Source organism: Ruditapes philippinarum, unplaced genomic scaffold (genome assembly GCF_026571515.1).
Source record: "Ruditapes philippinarum isolate M1 unplaced genomic scaffold, ASM2657151v2 ctg3692_1_1_1_1, whole genome shotgun sequence".
Lineage (NCBI taxonomy): Eukaryota > Metazoa > Mollusca > Bivalvia > Venerida > Veneridae > Ruditapes > Ruditapes philippinarum.
Genome location: NW_026865572.1, coordinates 158,192 through 178,371, shown reverse-complemented (window position 1 = coordinate 178,371; position 20,180 = coordinate 158,192). Strand labels below are relative to the sequence as shown.

The following is a 20,180-nucleotide window of genomic DNA, read 5'->3' as shown; positions in this document are numbered from 1 at the left end:
AATATCATCAAAAAATCTTCCATTAAAAACATGTATACTATAAGTACAACATAATTCAATAAGTGATAATCCAAAACGATTAAACTCTGTATCTTTAGATGATCTAGGCATATTAAAATCATCTTCTGGGTATGGTACATCATCACCAAATATAAACAATAGATTATCATCTAACACAAAGTCATTGAAGTTTTTTATACGTGAATTTAAATCTCCCACAAAAAATAATTCTGCATCGGGATATTTACATTTAATCTGACTAATACTTGTATTCAAAATTTCAATACCATTTTTATCTTCAGTCATTGATTTTCCCTATATGCATATAGTAAAAACTTAAAAAATCTTCTTTTAAAGAACCCAAAGAGCTAGAGCTAAGATATTAAGCATGAAACATCTTCTAATGGGTGTCTACCAAGTTTGTTCAAATAAAAGCCCTGGGGTCAAAATTGGCCCCGCCCCAGGGGGTCATTGATTTTCCCTATATGCATATAGTAAAAACTTATAAAATCTTCTTTTAAAGAACCCAAAGAGCTAGAGCTAAGATATTAAGCATGAAACATCTTCTAATGGGTGTCTACCAAGTTTGTTCAAATAAAAGCCCTGGGGTCAAAATTGGCCCCGCCCCAGGGGGTCATTGATTTTCCCTATATGCATATAGTAAAAAACTTATAAAATCTTCTTTTTAAAGAACCCAAAGAAGCTAGAGCTAAGATACTTAGCATGAAAGATGTTCTAATGAGTGTCTATCAAGTTTGTTCAAATAAAAGCCCTGGGGTCAAAATTGGCCCCGCCCCAGGGGGTCATTGATTTTCCCTATATGCATATAGTTAAAAACTTAAAAAAAACTTCTTTTAGAGAACCCAAAGAGCTAGAGCTAAGATACTTATCATGAAGATGTTCTAATGGGTGTCTACCAAATTTGTTCAAATAAGAGCCCTGGGGTTAAAATTGGCCCTGTCCCGGGGGTCATTGATTTTCCTTATATGTGTATTGCAAAAGCTTTTTAAAAAAATCTTCTTTGAAAAAACCCAAATAGCTAGAGTTTAGATATTATTAAGCATGAAACATCTTCCAGTTAATGTCTTCAAAGTTTGTTCAAATAAAAGCCCTAGGGTCAAAATTGGCCCTGCCCCGGGGAGACATTAATTTTCCTTATATGTGTATAGCAAAAAAACTTAAAAATCTTCTTTGAATGAATAAAAACAAATAGCTAGAGTTTTAGATATTTAAGCATGAAACACCTTCTAGTGAGTGTCTTCAAAGTTTGTTCAAATAAAAGCCCTGGGGTCAAAACTGGCCCCGCCCTAGGGATGTCATTGCTTTTTAACTATGTGTATAATAAAAATCTTAAAAATCTTTTTTTTAAACTCAACGAGCTAGACCTTAGATGTTTAGCATGAAACATCTTCTAATGGGTGTCTACCAACTTTGTTCAAATAAAAGCCCTGGGGTTTAAACTGGCCTCGCTCTGTGGGCCTATATACAGGTGAGCGACTTCAGGGCCATCATGGCCCTCTTGTTTTCCAGTTACATCCCATGTTGAAAAACTGGTTGCTATGGCAACAAATAGACTTAAAATATGGTAAATATAACACAAACACTGAATCCCATGATGATGCAAAAAGTACTGAAAATATTTTTATGAAACTTGATATATGGGTAGCTGGCAGTCTGGAGAATATGCACATTTTTTTTTCAATTTTCTTCCTTTGTTGAAAAAATTGGTTATTATGGCAACAAATACACTTAAAATATGGCAAATACAACAATATTTTTGAAAAGGTTGGAAATTGGAGTTTTTTTTTCATGATATTGATAAAGAAATGTATATTGTCACCTTAGTGCATTAAGGAATTAACATTCCAATATAATTTAATAGGAGTTAACCTGTTACTGCACTAAGGTGACAGTGTATTATTTTATTTTTGTTTGGTAGTTGTGTCTTTCTTTCCTGCAACCATTATTAAATTTATTAACTTTATAAAATGTGCTCTCTATTCTGGCAGCCCGTCTTTTTATAATAGCAGTTTAGAGCCTGGTTAGACTGTATTGACTATACTAGTGACCTGTATTGGCTATACTAGTGGCCTGTATTTGCTATACTAGTGGCCTGTATTGACTATACTAGTGGCCTGTATTGACTATACTAGTGCCTGTATTGGCTATACTAGTGGCCTGTATTGACTATACTAGTGGCCTGTATTGACTATACTAGTGGCCTGTATTGACTATACTAGTGGCCTGTATTGGCTATACTAGTGGCCTGTATGGCTATACTAGTGGCCTGTATTGGCTATACTAGTGGCCTGTATTGGACTATACTAGTGGCCTGTATTGACTATACTAGTGGCCTGTATTGACTATACTAGTGGCCTGTATTGGCTATACTAGTGGCCTGTATTGGCTATACTAGTGGCCTGTATTGGCTATACTAGTGGCCTGTATTGGCTATACTAGTGGCCTGTATTGACTATACTAGTGGCCCTGTATTGACTATACTAGTGACCTGTATTGGCTATACTAGTGGCCTGTATTGACTATACTAGTGGCCTGTATTGGGCTAATACTAGTGGCCTGTATTGGCTATACTAGTGGCCTGTATTGACTATACTAGTGTCCTGTATTGACTATACTAGTGGCCTGTATTGACTATACTAGTGGCCTGTATTGACTATACTAGTGACCTGTATTGACTATACTAGTGGCCTGTATTTGACTATACTAGTGGCCTGTATTGACTATACTAGTGGCCTGTATTGGCTATACAAGTGACCTGTATTGACTATACTATGTGGCCTGTATTGGCTATACAAGTGGCCTGTATTGACTATACTAGTGGCCTGTATTGACTATACTAGTGGCCTGTATTGACTATACTAGTGGCCTGTATTGACTATACTAGTGGCCTGTATTGACTATACTAGTGGCCTGTATTGACTGTACTAGTGGCCTGTATTGACTATACTAGTGGCCTGTATTGACTGTACCAGTGGCCTGTATTGACTGTACCAGTGGCCTGTATTGACTATACTAGTGGCCTGTATTGACTGTACCAGTGGCCTGTATTTGACTATACCAGTGGCCTGTATTGACTGTACCAGTGGCCTGTATTGACTATACCAGTGGCCTGTATTGACTATACCAGTGGCCTGTATTGACTGTACCAGTGGCCTGTATTGACTATACAGTGGCCTGTATTGACTGTACCAGTGGCCTGTATTGACTATACCAGTGGCCTGTATTGACTGTACCAGTGGCCTGTATTGACTATACCAGTGGCCTGTATTGACTATACCAGTGGCCTGTATTGACTGTACCAGTGGCCTGTATTGACTATACTAGTGGCCTGTATTGACTGTACCAGTGGCCTGTATTGACTATACCAGTGGCCTGTATTGACTATACCAGTGGCCTGTATTGACTATACCAGTGGCCTGTATTGGCTATACCAGTGGCCTGTATTGACTGTACCAGTGGCCTGTATTGGCTATACTAGTGGCCTGTATTGACTGTACCAGTGGCCTGTATTGACTATACAAGTGGCCTGTATTGACTGTACCAGTGGCCTGTATTGACTATACTAGTGGCCTGTATTGACTGTACCAGTGGCCTGTATTGGCTATACCAGTGGCCTGTATTGACTGTACCAGTGGCCTGTATTGACTATACCAGTGGCCTGTATTGACTATACCAGTGGCCTGTATTGACTGTACTAGTGCCCTGTATTGACTATACTAGTGGCCTGTATTGACTGTACCAGTGGCCTGTATTGACTATACTAGTGGCCTGTATTGACTATACCAGTGGCCTGTATTGACTATACCAGTGGCCTGTATTGACTATACCAGTGGCCTGTATTGACTGTACCAGTGGCCTGTATTGGCTATACTAGTGGCCTGTATTGACTGTACCAGTGGCCTGTATTGACTATACAAGTGGCCTGTATTGACTATACCAGTGGCCTGTATTGACTACACTAGTGGCCTGTATTGACTATACTAGTGGCCTGTATTGACTATATTATTGGCCTGTATTGACTATACTATTGGCAAGTGGCAAGCTAATCATTTCTGTTTCCAGCAAGTTTAGGGTTAAACAAGATTAGAGAAATAATTTTTGAAGTGTTATATATTTCAGATTACTGCACAATGATAAGTATAGTTGATCAATCCTACACAGATCCTATGGATAAACTAAAATGTTTGTTGTTTGCCAAAGAACTTGATAAACTACCCCTTGTGAAGCTTGGAAACATAATAAGGTTTCACAGATTATCGGTAAGATTTGTTGGCACGTATTATTTATAGAAAACAGACATTTGATTCTTTGGACAATTGCCTACCCTGAACAGCAAATGTCTGTCTGCCCAAGCTATTAAATCAAAACAAGATGGGGAAAAAAATTTTGAAATGCCAATATCTTGCTTATGGCATATTGTTTCAACTTCTGAAAGAATTACACCAAAAAAAAATTGATTTGAAGGCACATTAGGCTTCAGAAATCCAATTATTCTTAATTCTTTAGAAATGTCAATCATGTGTTTAATAATGTTCTAATAATGGCTTAAGAGCATGTCAGATGTTAAATAATTGAAAGAAAGTAAAGGTTAAAGTGAAACCTAAAGGGAAAAAAAATGTTTAAAACAAAAATTTTATCTTTCTTTCATACAAAAATCCCAATACATTGTTTAATTAAAACTAATTGTCAACAGACAAATGATAATTTTTAAAGTGTATGGCATATAAGTAATTTTTTGGAAATGTGGGCAAGATTTCCCCAAAAAAAAGAAAAATTGTTTTTGGGAAAAAATAAAAGATTTGCGTTTAGTGAGGCATTGGAAAATTTAACTTTCTGATGAAATTTTAAAATTTTAAAAAAAGAGGTCATAGTATAAAAAAATCTTAATAATGTACTGCTCGTATAATTCTATTTGTACGCTCACATTTGAGTTTTAGTACAGTACAGATTATACATTCAGGTAAACCTGCAACATTTCATTATATAGTGGTGAAATACTACTTTCTGAAAATCATAGTATCAAAATATTTGATGCCTCATGGACTTTTACAACCTTTAGACATTTTATTAAGAGAAAAACAACAGGCAAAAACAACAATTTAAAGATCATTTCATTATAACATGTTTCTATTTTAGGTAACAGAATTTGCTGGGTCGTTGCAGGGTCAGAGTGGCCCTGGCTCTTCATGGTTAGTGTTTACAGGGGATGTTGATAGTCCACTAGAACCTGTAAAATCTTCATCACCATCATTCACAATAAATGATACAGATAGGAATAAGGTTTGTGCAAGAAACTAATCTTAGTGACATGTGATATTATTATACAATTATTGACTAATGAGCCATTGGATATGATGTGATATTCACTGGTAAATGTCATATTGACGGAGGCGATAGCTGAGGTCAGTATGACATTTTGCCGGTGAATATCATATCATATTCAATGGATCATTAGTCAATAACTGTTTTGTTATATGATCAGCCTAAGATTTAAAACACATACAAAAAGTAAAGCTTAGTATTAAAAACAAGTTATCAGTGTACTTATCATTAGGGTGAAACTATTACCGTTATTGTGGAGTAAATAGATTTGAATCGAGATATATGCCATAAAGAACAAAATGCAACAATTTTAAATAGTCTATGCTGTATTGTCATTGAATATGAATCTGATTCTGATTCTATTTTACATGGGGGAAAATTCAGCCAGTAAATATGATTCTACTCCTAGTCAAAACTGCGCATGCGTAAATCATATTCACCCAATGCACCAAGTGAATATGATTTACGCATGTGCAGTTAATTGTCTTTGCTGTTTGGTCAATGAATATAAGCCTGATTCCATTTTTAGATTGGGAAAATCCATTTCAGCCAGTAAATATGATACTGCACCCAGTGAATATGATTTTATAATTATTTGTTCTGTTGACTACTGTTTGAATCAATGAGATTGCAGCTATATTTAGGTCATATTTCATTTTAAAAAAATGCAAAAGATTTGCATTTGATTCTGTTGTATGTTGCCAAAGCACATAGACAGCAGACGGACATATTTCTGTATGATTTTATGAGGAAAAAAAATCTTTTTTTTATAAAGAGAGCTGTTTTGATAATAAAGAACTTGTATTGCATATTGCTTAAAATAACACTTCTTAATGAAGTGATAATATAGTATTCATGATATTGTGTAGTATGTTATGTCCTGGATTATGTTTTACAACCATAGACAAGAGCTTTGTCTGTCTTGTTATGAAATTTTGCATTTAACAACCTGTGCTGTATAACCAGTGGGTTTTTTTCACTTAACTGGGATTGATTTCGGGAGAGTTAGGCTGAACTGCTATTTTGGGAAGTAAAAAAAACTGATGTAAGTTCAGCTATTTTGGGAAAACTGCATGATTTTAAAGAAAATTTGATTGGGAAGATGCCTCTGTTATGGAAGGTGAAAAGTCACTGATAACTAAAATTGTTATAAAACAGTAAATTATATGGGACTGATCTTTGTATTGTATTGGTCTGCAGAAGAAGATTGCCACCAGAGATATAAATAGAAGACCACCTCTTCTGTAATATTGAACCATTTTGCAAAATTGTATGAATAATCCTAAGGTGGTACTATGCAAAATAGATCTGCTGAACAAGAAGGCTGTTAGAATTTAAAAGACTAAAAAACCATTGGCACACATTTTGTATTAACTGAATGTAATGATTAGTACTTTGTATGGACTATAGTCCAATGACATCTAAGTCATGATAAAAACAACTAAAACAAAGTGTGTCTTGTCTGTTTAATTCACTAATCCCAACGGTACTAGAGCTTGTCTGCTGCATATATTAAGGCGGGAGCACATGTTGCAGAGAATCATGGGAAGTATAGACTTGCTATCATGATGACATAAATGAATTATAAGTACATAATTCTACACTGAACTGAATTTGATTAAATTTGAAAGGATTGATGCTTGATTCTCAACTCTTTCAGTGAAAAAAAAACAGAAATCAGAACCAATTTAAAGTCTAAAAAAAAAATTGGTTCATAATAAAACACTGTATGAATTATCCCTAAGTAATCCTTTACAAAACTAAAATTGTTCCTATCCATTATGGCTTCCAAAACCCTTTTATTGATTTGGTTGTTACAGTTGAAGAAATAAAATCTTTTTTGGTCTGTAGAACAAGATGTCTTTCTTACAAAAAGGTAGTAGATTTAAAGAATTGGCCATCATGTGGATGTGTCAGTGTAAGAAATAATTCTGTAGAAGTAAATTACAATGTTTTTGTATTTGAAGGTTAAAGAACTTCGTCTCTGGGCAAACAACAAAGATGACCTACATGAAAAATTGTGCACTTTTAATGAAATTGCTATGGGTGGTTTCTTTGACATTGTTTGTCAGGTAAATTTCTTTAATTCTGCACTATTTTAGGCAAATTGTCATATTCTGTAAGAAAATGGCTTTCTAATCACGAAAAAGCCCTTTAATGTGATGTAGTTATTAAAGTATGTCTTAATTTCAGATCATGGTCTGCATTTAAATTTTCTTATCATAGTTGTCTCACTGCTGTGGTTCGAATCCCAACAGGTACTTTGGATTCTTTCATGTGAGGAAGCTATCCAGCTAGCTTATGGAACGTTGGTGGTTCTTCCTCCACCAGTAAAGCTGGAACGTCGCCATATGACCTATAATGTGTCAGTGTGACGTAAAACCCAAATAATAAACAAACAATTATCATAGTTGTAACTTTATTTTTATATGTTGCTTAATTACATCATTTTTATGGCCTCACAGAGTGGGAGCATATAGCGTTGCACTTGTCCGTCCGAGTGTCCATACCAACTTTTGATATTTAAGAGGTAAATCAGCTCATAAACTACACCTGGACCAAAGTCCGTAAGCAAAATCAGCTCATAAAAAATAGCTCTTAATTTGAATTTTATGAGCTTTTGTTCTTTATTTAACTACGGAATGAAGCTCATAAATATCAAATGTTTGCTCGTCTGTACGGCCGTCCGTCCGTCTGTCCGTACGTCCCAAAATCTTGTGAACGCAACTCCTCTTAAACTGGATGGCAGATTTTGCTTAAACTTCCAGGGATGAACAACCTTAATGAGTAGATGGTAGTAAAGGAAGGAATTTTTGCTGTGACCAAATTTAACAGAATTACGGCCCTTTGTTGATTTTTTTCACTATATACTATGTAGAAATTTTGTGAACGCAACTCCTCTTAAACCGGATGGCAGATTTTGTTTAATCTTACAGGGGTGAACAACCTTAATGTGTAAATGGAAGTAAAGGAAGGAATTTTTGCTGCGACCAAATTTAACAGAATTATGGCCCTTTGTTGATTTTTTTCACTATATACTATGTAGAAATTTTGTGAACGCAACTCCTCTTAAACCGGATGGCAGATTTTGCTTAAACTTCCAGGGATTTACAACCTTAATGTGTAGATAGTAGTAAAGGAAGGAATTTTTGCTGCGACCAAATTTAACAGAATTATGGCCCTTTGTTGATTTTTATGCCCCCACAATGTGGGAGCATATAGCGTTGCACTTGTCCGTCCGTCCGTCAATCCGTCAGTCAGTCCGTCCGTCCGTCCGTACGTCCCGAAATCTTGTGAACGCAACTCCTCTTAAACCGGATGGCAGATTTTGCTTAAACTTACAGGGATGAACAACCTTAATGTGTAGATGGTAGTAAAGGAAGGAATTTTCGCTGTGACCAAATTTAACAGAATTATGGCCCTTTGTTGATTTTTTCACTAGATACTATGTAGAAATTTTGTGAACGCAACTCCTCTTAAACCTGTTGGCAGATTTTGCTTAAACTTACAGGGATGAACAACCTTAATGTGTGGATGGTAGTAAAGGAAGGAATTTTTGTTGCGACCAAATTTAACAGAATTATGGCCCTTTGTTGATTTTTTCATTATATACTATGTAGAAATTTTGTGAACGCAACTCCTCTTAAACCGGATGGCAGATTTTGCTTAAACTTACAGGGATGAACAACCTTAAGGTGTAGATGGTAGTAAAGGAAGGAATTTTTGCTGCGACCAAATTTTACAGAATTATGGCCCTTTGATGATTTTTTCACTATATACTATGTAGAAATTTTGTGAATGCAACTCTTCTTAAACCGGATGGCAGATTTGCTTAAACTTCCAGGGATGAACAACCTTAATGTGTAGATGGCAGTAAAGGAAGGAATTTTTGCTGCAACCAAATTTAACAGAATTATGGCCCTTTGTTGATTTTTTTCATTATATACTTTGTAGAAATTTTGTGAACGTAACTCCTCTTAAATCGGATGGCAGATTTTGCTTAAACTTCCAGGGATTTACAACCTTAATGTGTAGATGGTAGTAAAGGAAGGAATTTTTGCTGCGACCAAATTTAACAGAATTATGGCCCTTTGTTGATTTTTAGTTTTCAACTTGTGGCACATGTAGTCCAAAAAATATTTGACCTAGAGTCATAAGATTGACAGAACAGTGGTGGTGGGGGCATCCGTGTCCTATGGACACATTTCTAGTTAGTTTTCAACTTGTGGCACATGTAGTCCAAAAATATTTGACCTAGAGTCATAAGATTGACAGAACAGTGGCGTGTGGGGCATCCGTGTCCTATGGACACATTTCTAGTTTTGTATGTTTCTTAATTACATAATTTACAATCTCATTGTGAATTTAAGTCATCACTTGTCTTACAAGAAAGTAACAATGTCTCCCAAAGCTCATAAATTTCTTCATATTTCTTCCTGAAACATATCTATAGCAAAGCTTATTTAAAAATTTTAATGTCAACCTTAAAGTTTACTTTACTGCCTTACATTGTTTTATGGTTATTATTTTCTATTCAGGTTATACAGACATGTGTCATAGAGAAAGATGTTGGAAGATTGTTAAAAGTCTGGGATGGTACTCGGTGTATTTAGTAAGTTGTATGTTAAAAGTCTGGGATGGTACTCAGTGTATATAGTAAGTTGTATGTTAAAAGACTGGGATGGTACTCGGTGTATATAGTAAGTTGTATGTTAAAAGTCTGGGATGGTACCCGGTGTATATAGTAAGTTGTATGTTAAAAGTCTGGGATTGTACTCGGTGTATAAAGTAAGTTGTGTGTTAAAAGTCTGGGATGGTACTCGATGTAAGTTGTAATCTTTGACATAGTTTTGTTGTTTATTAAATTTACTGTTAACAGATAATAACTTAACAAATGAAGTCACAAGTATAAAATATTCAAGCAAAGGGCAAGAAATAACAAGAAAAAACACATTCAGTCATAGAGTTGTGGATTTATGGAACACATTAAATCCTGAGGTCATAGAAGCAACATCATTGAAGTCCTTCAAGAAAAAATTGAATAAGCTATTGATCAGTCAAAGCTAGATAGTTGCCATATGACATATACAGTGTTGTGTGGCATAAAATCCAACACCAAAAAATGTTAAGTGACTGTAAACAAACAGTTTCCTGAAGTTGTTATCTACTGCTAGCACAGTTGTTAAATGCATTATTTTGAGAAATTTGTAACATGTTATGATGTACTTGTATGATTTCTAGTGATGTGCGAGAGGTGAGTGTTGAAGATGGCATGCAGCAATCTAAAGATGACAAATTACTCCAAGATGCTGATGGTTTTATCTATGATGTCAGTTTGTTTGACAACCATTTTATGTCTTCTAGTGATATAAAGGTAATAATTGGATATAATATCTGTAGCTCACTGAGACACAAAATGTGTCCCAACATCCCATATGATTCATCAACAAAAAAACTGTTTAGAACTTGCAAACTTACAAATTTCTGCATAATCTAGTAGGCTTACTGAAAGTTGGTGATTCTATGCAGTGCCGGCTTTAATCTTAAAAAAAAAAGAAGAAGCATTTATAGCACCTGACATGCCTGGTAAATGATAGAGCTACCTCTTTCTGAGGTATATGGTAAATCGCTCTATCGCTACTTCCGAGCTAGTGCATGTGGCTAAAATCAAGTGTCAAGTGTTTTCATATTTTATATATTTTGTAAACCCTACATCAAATATCGAAATTCAGAGAATGCTTTGTCATGTAGATTTTATTAAATTTTCCAAAAAACGTAAAGTTGTTATAATTTTGTTTGAAATGTAGTTGTGGTGGAGTTTCCCAGTTAGCGAATTCAGCATTAAAATGGATCGTTTCATCATGAAACAGATTATTTTTCCTCGAATTTTCATCTAAACAGCGATTCAGATTAAAAACAAATACGTTTCAAGTAGATATAAGGTCAAGAAATGAAATAAGGTTGAAATCAGATCATAAAGAAAATATAGAATATTTGTTCTGCGAGATAGCTCTGTCGTCAAGGAGGTAGTCATGTCGCTAAGGAGATAGCTCTATGGTTACGTACAAAGTGTCCGGTTGTTTGTGTTCACAAAAGGGCACCTGATGACTTCCTCCACCAATAGAGCTGGAAGGTCGCCTTATAACCTATACTTTGTTGGTGTGACATAAAACCCAAACAAACATACTTAGAAGAGGACACTCAAAGGGTTAAGTTTGCATGAAAGAAGAAAGTACATGAGAACAGTATAGGTTAAAAAATCTTATTTATAAGTAAACAAAATTGAATAAAAAGAATAGTTACATATGTCTGCCTAGTAACAATGTCTGGTAGTATGTGCCTAAGTCATACACTTTTTCTCGAAAGAGCATCTGTGAACTACTGATGAAGTTTGCTTTGTAGTTTCAATGAAGTTATTGTCTTCAATGATATGGTGGCCCTTTTCTCAACTTATCAAAGTTTACCTGTACAAGTGCTTTAAATGGGCGAATTGAAAAAAAAGTACATGCATTTGTTGTTCATCTGAATCAGCATTATTTTAGTGTCATTATGCAAATCATTTTTGCTATCAGTTATGTCACTGCCATTTTGCTGTCTATCATTTCTCTGTAAATTTGTTCTCTATCATGTATCTGACATTTTTGCTTTCTGTCATGGGCATTTTGTTATATTTCCAGCCAGGAGATTATATCAAGTTTACAAATGTGCATGCTGCAGAACACAAGTCTGGCAGTAGCAGTAAAACTGGTGTTGTAGAGTTTATTCTTCATAGAGGGGACTCATTCAACAGATGTGTTCAAATTTTACAACCAGACAACAGTGATCTTAAAGAACTTAAACAAAGACAAGAAATTATTGTTATGGAAAAAAACTTCCTTAATTCAGAATCACTGACAGACATTACAAATTTACAAGATATTAATCAGCCTTCCTCATGTGAACCAGTAGAGAACAGTAACACAAAACATATTGCTGTGTCAAGTGAGGAGAATGAAGTATCAGAAAATGTTAGCCATAAAAAAGAATATATCCCCAATGATTTCCCAAGTACCTCTAAAAGACCGATTATTGAACATACTGAAGATACCTCTGTGAAACATGCAAAGAAGACATGTGGAAATAATGTGTGTGGTAAAACCACTGAATTTCATGTCAGTTCAAGTGAACCGAGATGTATGGCAAAGAGTAGTACAGGTAACAATTTATTTAGCTTAATGTGTAAGTGGATATTTATTCGTCACAAAAATTTTGTGAATGTCAAAAAATGGACTTTTTGCGTGCGGAAATATTTGCGAAATTATGATTTCTTGAATTTCATAATGTTTTTGTGATATCGTTAATTAAGCAGGTACATGTTAAGAATATGCCATTATTGTAATCGTTCTATTCAGTTGCTTAATACCTATATTATTTATATAACTGTTTGAAATTACATTGTAAGTTTGAACCTGATCACACAATTCTTTGTCATATTTTGAAACATTCTTTTTTTATATGAATCACCTATTGTGTTATTAACTCATATATATTGTTTCATTAAGTCATTTGTGATTTGTTAAGATCAAACTGACACAATCGAGCAATGAGAAAAATTAATCTCAGTTCCTGAACAGTAAACTTATTCATTTAAGATGCTGTATGAAAACCTGTTTTCAAATGATAGAAGAAAGTTTGCCATTAAAGAAATAACTTTTGTGTGATTAAATATTTAAGGATAATTTTGATTTGCAAAAATCACAAATATTTCCATGTCACAAAATTAACCACTTATACAGTACTAGAGCTCAAGGTGAGCTTATATGATTGCCCTGTGTCAGTCATGTGTCATTATGCTATAAACAATGCCTTTTCTAAACTACTATGTCAAGTAAGAATAACTTGCCATTAATATTCCTTGCATCAAAGTTTTTCAATAAAAGTTGTTCAAAAATCATTCAAGAAGCTACCTATGGGGTATTTGAGAATATATTTATTATTTAACATTGAACACGTTACACCAAAATACTTCTTTCAAATACCTGGATAAATAATACAATATTCAGTACTATTAGTTATAAATTATGTGTATGGGTGTCCATGGCTGAGTGGTTAAGGTCATTGTCTGCTGTAGGTTTGAATCCTATAAGGGACTTATGAGTCTATCATGTGAGAAAGGTATCTAGCTTGCTTACAGAATGTCGATGGTTATTCTCAGGTGCCAGAAATAATGCTCTGTAAAGCAGGATTTAGTATTTAGTCATATCAGTGTTGGTGCAAACATAAAACCCAACCAATTAATAAATTAAAAAAATTACCATAGGAAACTTATCTTTTCCAAAATGGAAAAAAAATCCCTTGTGAAAGACTTGCAACTGCCAAATTTCATAAATGAAGTTGTCAAGTTTCCACTTTTCAATTGTTCAATTTTAACTTTCCTTTGGATATCAAGATGAAAATTTAAAGTGAGACAGCCTGGGTAGTGATCACAGAGGCGTGAGCTTGTCTGCTAGTCTACTGGTTTCCTAGCAGTTTCCGGCCACAAATCGCACTTTTTAACAAATAAAATAAAAAACAGTCTACGGAGGGGTACAAAACTTTGACAGGACAAAGTTAGGTACCTGTCCAACATTGCCATGTGCTTAATGTTGCACTTTCATTTTACTTTTTAATTTGAATATTGGCCTGAAACGTAACACCTTTTATCACCTTTATTCAAAAATTCATAGCAGTTTTTCGGACCTTTTTTATTTTGAATATAATTCAGTACCATAAAGCAATGTAAAGATGGTTTTACAAGACAAACAGAACTTCCCAACCTTGTCCGTGTCGTCTGCAACAATATTTTCCAAAGTATTGATTTACCTAAATTGTGCATGGATACTCAAACCAGAATTCCCCAGGTGTTACTTATTTTTGAAAGTCACAAGTTCTCTATGTAACTTTAAATAACAGACAAAACTTCAAAACATATAAATTGATGCTCTTTAGCATTGAAAACAAAAGTCTCTCTGATTGACGAAGTAATGTGGATACCTTACTGGTAAAAATAGACTGTACTGGGCGAAGATGATAAACCTCGGAAAACTGCTTGGGGACGGAAACTGCTAGGAAACCAGTATGCTTATCACTTCCTGTTTCAGCAAGGTACTAAAAGCTAAAATTACAGAACCTTATTGTTTTGCTGTGAACTTTTTTTTAACATTTTGAATGATATTCTTTAATTTTAATTTAAATAATTTCTTATGTTGCATTTAAATTTGCAGTTGTATTGAGTCATCCACAAATAAAAAGAAGCATGATAAAAGAGGTGTTGGAGCACAGTATACCATTCAGGTTTAAAGTGAGAGTTAAAGTTCTGGATTATCATCCTAAAGCCGATTCTGTGAAAACTTTCCTCAAACTCTACTGTTCTGATTGCCATTACCTGTGAGTATTTTCAATTAACAAAGTGATTGCTTAATAATTTACAATATACATGTGATTCAAAGAATAGTCAAGCTTTTCACCTATCCAGTAATTTAATGAAAATTCAAGCTTTCTTACTAGCAAAAAGTTTTTGAGTGCATGTAAATATGTAATTCTAGATTACTGGTTGGGGACCATCAACTGGACACTTTTTTGAACATTTTTCCGTACAGATTTCATAATTTTAACCTAGAGACCAAAAATTTAACACAGTTCAGCTAGGTTCTTCTCCTAACTAACAAACTATTTTGTTTATTTCTGATTGTATAGACACTTATTTCAAAAGGTTATCAAAATTACCTAAATTGTCTACACTACAGTACCATGTGTCCGTACAGATATGTACATGGGTGTTTTGATTTTTGATTTTTAACATGATAAACAATATTTCAGCAACAAATGCTCAAGTTTTGGATATTCTATTGTTACTCTGCAAATGATTATAGCTGGTATATGAGGCCAGGCATTCCTTTCTTGACCCCCAAATCTCAACATCAACATTCTTAAGGTTGAAATAAATTTATTTACTTAATTTAGAAGAAACATGCATTTACTGTTGATAAAAAAGTAACTGACAACCACTTAACAAAGAAAATACTAAATTAAGCATTTTCGGGGCCGTCCAGGTTTGGTGGTTGTCTGGTTTTGTTGGTCCCCAACCAAAAAATCATATTTGGGGTCTCTTTCAAAGGCTCTTTTTTTTATATGGATCTGACTGCTTTATGGCTTTTTAAAGGTCTTCTGGGGTCAAAAACTAGGTCATGTAGCCTATATAGACCTTATTAACACTCTAAATGTAATATTTTCAGTCCAAATGTCTTGGAAATTTATCAAAGAGGTTGTTTTGATGATTTCTAGCTCAAGTTTAAATATGGGTCATATGGGGCCAAAAACTAGGTCACAGAACTCAAATATGGAAAATCCTTGTTTACATTTGGACCATCTGTTTTCATTCAAAGTTAACAGAACAATGTATTAATTAAGAGCCTTAATAATCAAGTAAGGGATATAAGGGTCATCATGGCCCACTTGTTGTTCTTATTTTAGTAACCTTGAATTCTAGAATTTGACTGAAGTTTGGCCATTTGTGAACTTAGAAAAAATTCTTCTGAAGGTATATACAAACAGTACTTGTAACTTCGCACATGTCTTTGCGATAATAATTGAAGATCACAACTTGAGAGTCACTATTTCATGTATTTTGAATGATAACTTCCTCAATGTGATTCCTACATTATCCAGGCTTTGAGATCACTGTCCTTCTAAACAACTCTTGTTAAATATCTATATTGAAATACATGTAAATATTACATTTAATCTAAAGAGTGTTCTTTAAAAAAAATGAAATTAGATATTTAAAAAACCTTGTATAACAGTTTCTTTTGTAATCTTTGTTTCAGATGTTCATGCCCTGGTAATGAAGACAAAGATGAAAGCATGTAAGTGGAGCTAGACATAATTAACCTTATCTTATGGTTACTCCTTCATGAAAGGGTGTTATATTGAAGGCTGAAGCTGTGTATGAGACTTTGTGAAAAATATCCTGCCCTTGGGGTCAATTGTTTCAAATGTTAAAACTAGAAGACATTTTCTGCTGAACAGCCCATAGATCATTAAATGAATGTTATTTTGAATAAACTAGTAGAACTGCCTGCTAAAAGAAGATTTATTGTAAGGTTTCTCTTAGTATAAAATTTTGTCTTAATATATTTTTGTGAAAATGTCTGCTGTCTTTTTGCCTTTAGTTTTAGCTAACTTTTAAATGTAATTTGTAACTTTTTTTTAAGTTATCAGTTATTTGTAGTAGTATCAGTATTAACTGTGTATAATTTAACCAAGGACCCCATTGCAAATAAGCTGTCTGACTGTCATGGGCCATCATATGCTATTTACACACTCATTTTTAGTAAATGCTAATTTTTTTGTTATTAGAGAAATGTAACCAAAAAAAAAAACCAAAACAAACAAGCTGCCTGCTATGTAGAGTGGTTTATGGTCGGAGACCTGTATATGTAAGCACTTAACCTGCTGGAACTGGAAGTGGTTAGCCTTTGCCACTTGTATACAGCAAGTCCAGCCTTGACTTCTATGCTTGGTATTGCTGGTAGTTCAATTTTGATATTGGAATCCCTTAAAATTTAAATGTACATTTACAGATTCAAAGCAGAGGAAATCTTTTACACAAATTCATTATGTTCAAGGTTAACATAAATAAATATGCTACAGACTTAGCCTTGCATTAAACCAAATTTCTAAATTAAGTGTAAAGAGGTATTTTGGTAGGCTTTACATTTTAAATGTTTAAGCTGTGAAACTTTTATCACTTATATTGATAGGGCTGTTTCAACTAAAAGACTGTTTTTGTTGTAGGTCATTTTCTCAACTACAGATAGGCAGCTCATTTAAAGGTGTAGCACACTATAATTGCCCACAATGTTGTCAGAATAAAGTTCTTCAAGGTAATTGGTCCCATTTAAATCTTCAATACATGTATTCAGTGTGTAAAATACAACATCTGCTCACATAGTTACTTAGTTACAAACGAATTTTCTTTCTTCATACTTTAATTATCTGAAAAGAACATTGTATAACAATGAGCCTTAAAGCTGCATTTTATAAATTCTATAAAAACCGAAATAGCTACATTTTGTTAATAAAATAGTTTGATATTGAATCTTGTTTTGGTGTCCAGATGACCATAGTGAGCTTTATAAGCATAAAATCTGCAACTTCATTGTGTGTACATGTATATGGAAAGTATACATGTATTTCCCATTTACATGTTAAAACTCTGTTTTTGGGTCATCTGAACATCAACAGAAAATTATCAAGCAAGACTGTATTTAGCAGTCTGAATTGAACAGTATATTTCTGCATAATATATTGAATGTTTTCATAATTGTATAAGTTGATAACCCTTGTGTAAAAGACAGACCTAATGTACCACAAAGCCGAAACAGTAAAGGTTTGTTTTCACACCCAGATTAGATCTACATATTTGTCTTTTACAACTTCTGTACCATTCAACACTGTGACATAGTGTACACACAAGCTAATTATTGTCTTCATTTGCATGTTAAAATTCGTATACGAACTTAAGTGTTACCATTGGGTTTTAATCTTAATTTCTAAACAATATCATATTAGATTTTCAACAATACCATTAAAAAAGGTAAATGAAACTGTAAAATGCTTGGTTATTAGGCAAATGGCAAAATATTTCTACATATTTATAAAATGTAGCTTTAAACAGTGTTTACCCACTACCTTGGGGGAATAAGGAAGACGAGTTCCTCAGACATAACTATGCCCAGAGGGGAGATAATTGGTTTGTAGCAACCCTCTTGTGGTCGTCAATAATAGTAATGTAAATCATGCCAAGGGTAAAAAAAAAGCCAAGTCATAGAGTCCCTTATAATTTATTTCACATTTATCAAAATTTTATGAAAACACATTCAAAGCTCCTTGTGTGAAACCCCATGACCTAGAGTGTAAGTTTTTTTCATAGCTAACCATGCCTAGTGGACCTACTTAAAAGCTACACGAGTCATGATGTTAGGGTCAAAAATGGCCTAACACAGTGACCAAATAATTTTTGCAGTAACTAATCATGTATATTTCTCTTGCAATAGATCTCAGGTGAACAATCTAGTGCTGTTATGAACCTCTTGTTTTTTTTTTTCAAAATTTGTAGACAATGGTGGAATTATGCTATGAAGTGTACATATTATATTTATTATTTTAGGTCTAGATTCACAGCCACATCTACAGTATATATACATGATGAGGATTATCCTCTCAGATAACACCGGGATGTTGATGGCGAACATTTGGAAAGAAGATGCAGTAAGTAAACTGCATTACTCAACATTATTAGACAAAATATCTGCTCCAGTTGCTGTATTTATCTTTTATTTAAGTAAATGAGGAAGTTTTAACCCTTAATTTGCAGAATTTTTATGCCTCCACTACTTAAGAGGGGGATATAGATTTGAGCTTTGTCCATTTGTACTGCTGTCCTGTCTGTTACACATGTACACTGATGAAACGATGGCATGTTGGGTCACCTGTGTCCTATGAAGACATTTATACATGTAGTTGCTAATGCCCTGCTTTTAATTTTGGACATTTCGTTCAATGTTAAAGTGATGTCAGTATCATAATACATTTATATTGAGGAATTTGAGGTAGCAACAATCAATATTGAGACAGATGTTCAGGCCAGCCTGTGTCTCGACTTGTGGTTAAGGCTGATCACTAATGATTTTAACACATTAAAACTGAAAGGCCCATTATTCACCAGATATTATTTTATTTTTATTTCTCAAAAGCTCATTATTCTTGGTGTGTTACAGTTTACCAAAAAATACTCATTGGACAATAACGGAAGTCCTATTGTTACATCTGTTGCCATTTGGCAGAAGTAAGGTTATAGTAATTTAGTAATTTATATGGAAGTCAAAATACTACTATGCCCCAAAACTATAATTATATTGTGACAAACCTCACAATTTCCCTTTAAAATGGGGAAAATGTATCATTTCTGATGCAAAATGTGCCTTTAAAACATTATTTTGTTGCAAAGATAGCATCAGTTGGTAAAAGTTTTTATGTATTACTATAAATATCTAGCAATATTGAATAGCCTACCATCTATGACATCTAGCACTTGCTTTTATATTTCATATTGAGTGACGGACGAAAAAAAATGTATTTTTTAGGTACAATTTTTTCAAGATATGGAACCTGAAAAGCTTCTGAAAAAAACATTTCAAAATTTTACAGCGGGTTTACAAGAGTGTATGAATGAAATCTTTTCCCCCCCTTAAATTTGGGGCGGGTTTTAAAAAAAAAGCCGGAAGAAAATGTTGGAAAAAGTTTACTGTAAAAAATTTTTTCAGGAAAAAACCCCATAAAAAGAAAAACGCTTTTATTTTTTAAACTTAATATTTTTATTTAAAATATTAAAAAAAATGTTTTTTTAATTTAAAATTTTTATCTTTAAATTTTTTTTTCCTTTTTTATCCCCCCCCCCCCCCTTTTGAAAAAAGAGGGGGATTTTTTTCAGCATGATGTTAAACCGTCTGTCCCACATTGTTTCCCATCAGTAACTTGAAAATACAATGGCTCATTACCATAAAACTACTAAGTGAATTGGTCTTTGGAAGAAGATAATCCTATTGATTTTGGAGTCAAGGGCTCAAAGGTCAAGGTCACATTAACCTTGTTTTCGGCCAGTAACTCCGCATTTAACCGGGCCTTGGCTCTCAAACTTCATATGTGCATTGGTACATGTACTTTGTTTATGTTTCATTAGGTGGGTCGCCTATTTACGATTATAGAGAGGAAAGAAATGGTATTTCTTATTTACAATCAAATTCAGGGTAAATAAA

General features: G+C 33.9%; 1 protein-coding gene and 1 long non-coding RNA gene across 2 annotated transcripts in view; one reads left to right on the top strand and one right to left on the bottom strand.

The window, feature by feature from the left end:
* The window catches only part of LOC132729607 (protection of telomeres protein 1-like), a 27,905-nt gene extending 7,730 nt beyond the window's left edge, over positions 1-20,175 (top strand). The window contains exons 3-14 of the mRNA XM_060715389.1: positions 4,141-4,280; positions 5,158-5,301; positions 7,311-7,415; positions 9,882-9,955; positions 10,585-10,717; positions 12,021-12,537; positions 14,586-14,748; positions 16,188-16,226; positions 17,158-17,246; positions 18,533-18,633; positions 19,509-19,587; positions 20,105-20,175. Of these exons, the coding sequence (XP_060571372.1) occupies positions 4,141-4,280; positions 5,158-5,301; positions 7,311-7,415; positions 9,882-9,955; positions 10,585-10,717; positions 12,021-12,537; positions 14,586-14,748; positions 16,188-16,226; positions 17,158-17,246; positions 18,533-18,633; positions 19,509-19,587; positions 20,105-20,175 (1,655 nt within the window). The remainder of the gene's footprint in view (positions 1-4,140; positions 4,281-5,157; positions 5,302-7,310; positions 7,416-9,881; positions 9,956-10,584; positions 10,718-12,020; positions 12,538-14,585; positions 14,749-16,187; positions 16,227-17,157; positions 17,247-18,532; positions 18,634-19,508; positions 19,588-20,104) is intronic.
* On the bottom strand, positions 9,171-9,670 carry LOC132729601 (uncharacterized). The gene is made up of 2 exons (XR_009625643.1): positions 9,598-9,670; positions 9,171-9,488 (listed from the first exon to the last, which is right to left on the bottom strand). It is a non-coding gene; the product is annotated as an uncharacterized LOC132729601 (long non-coding RNA).
* Positions 20,176-20,180: the final 5 nt, after the last annotated feature.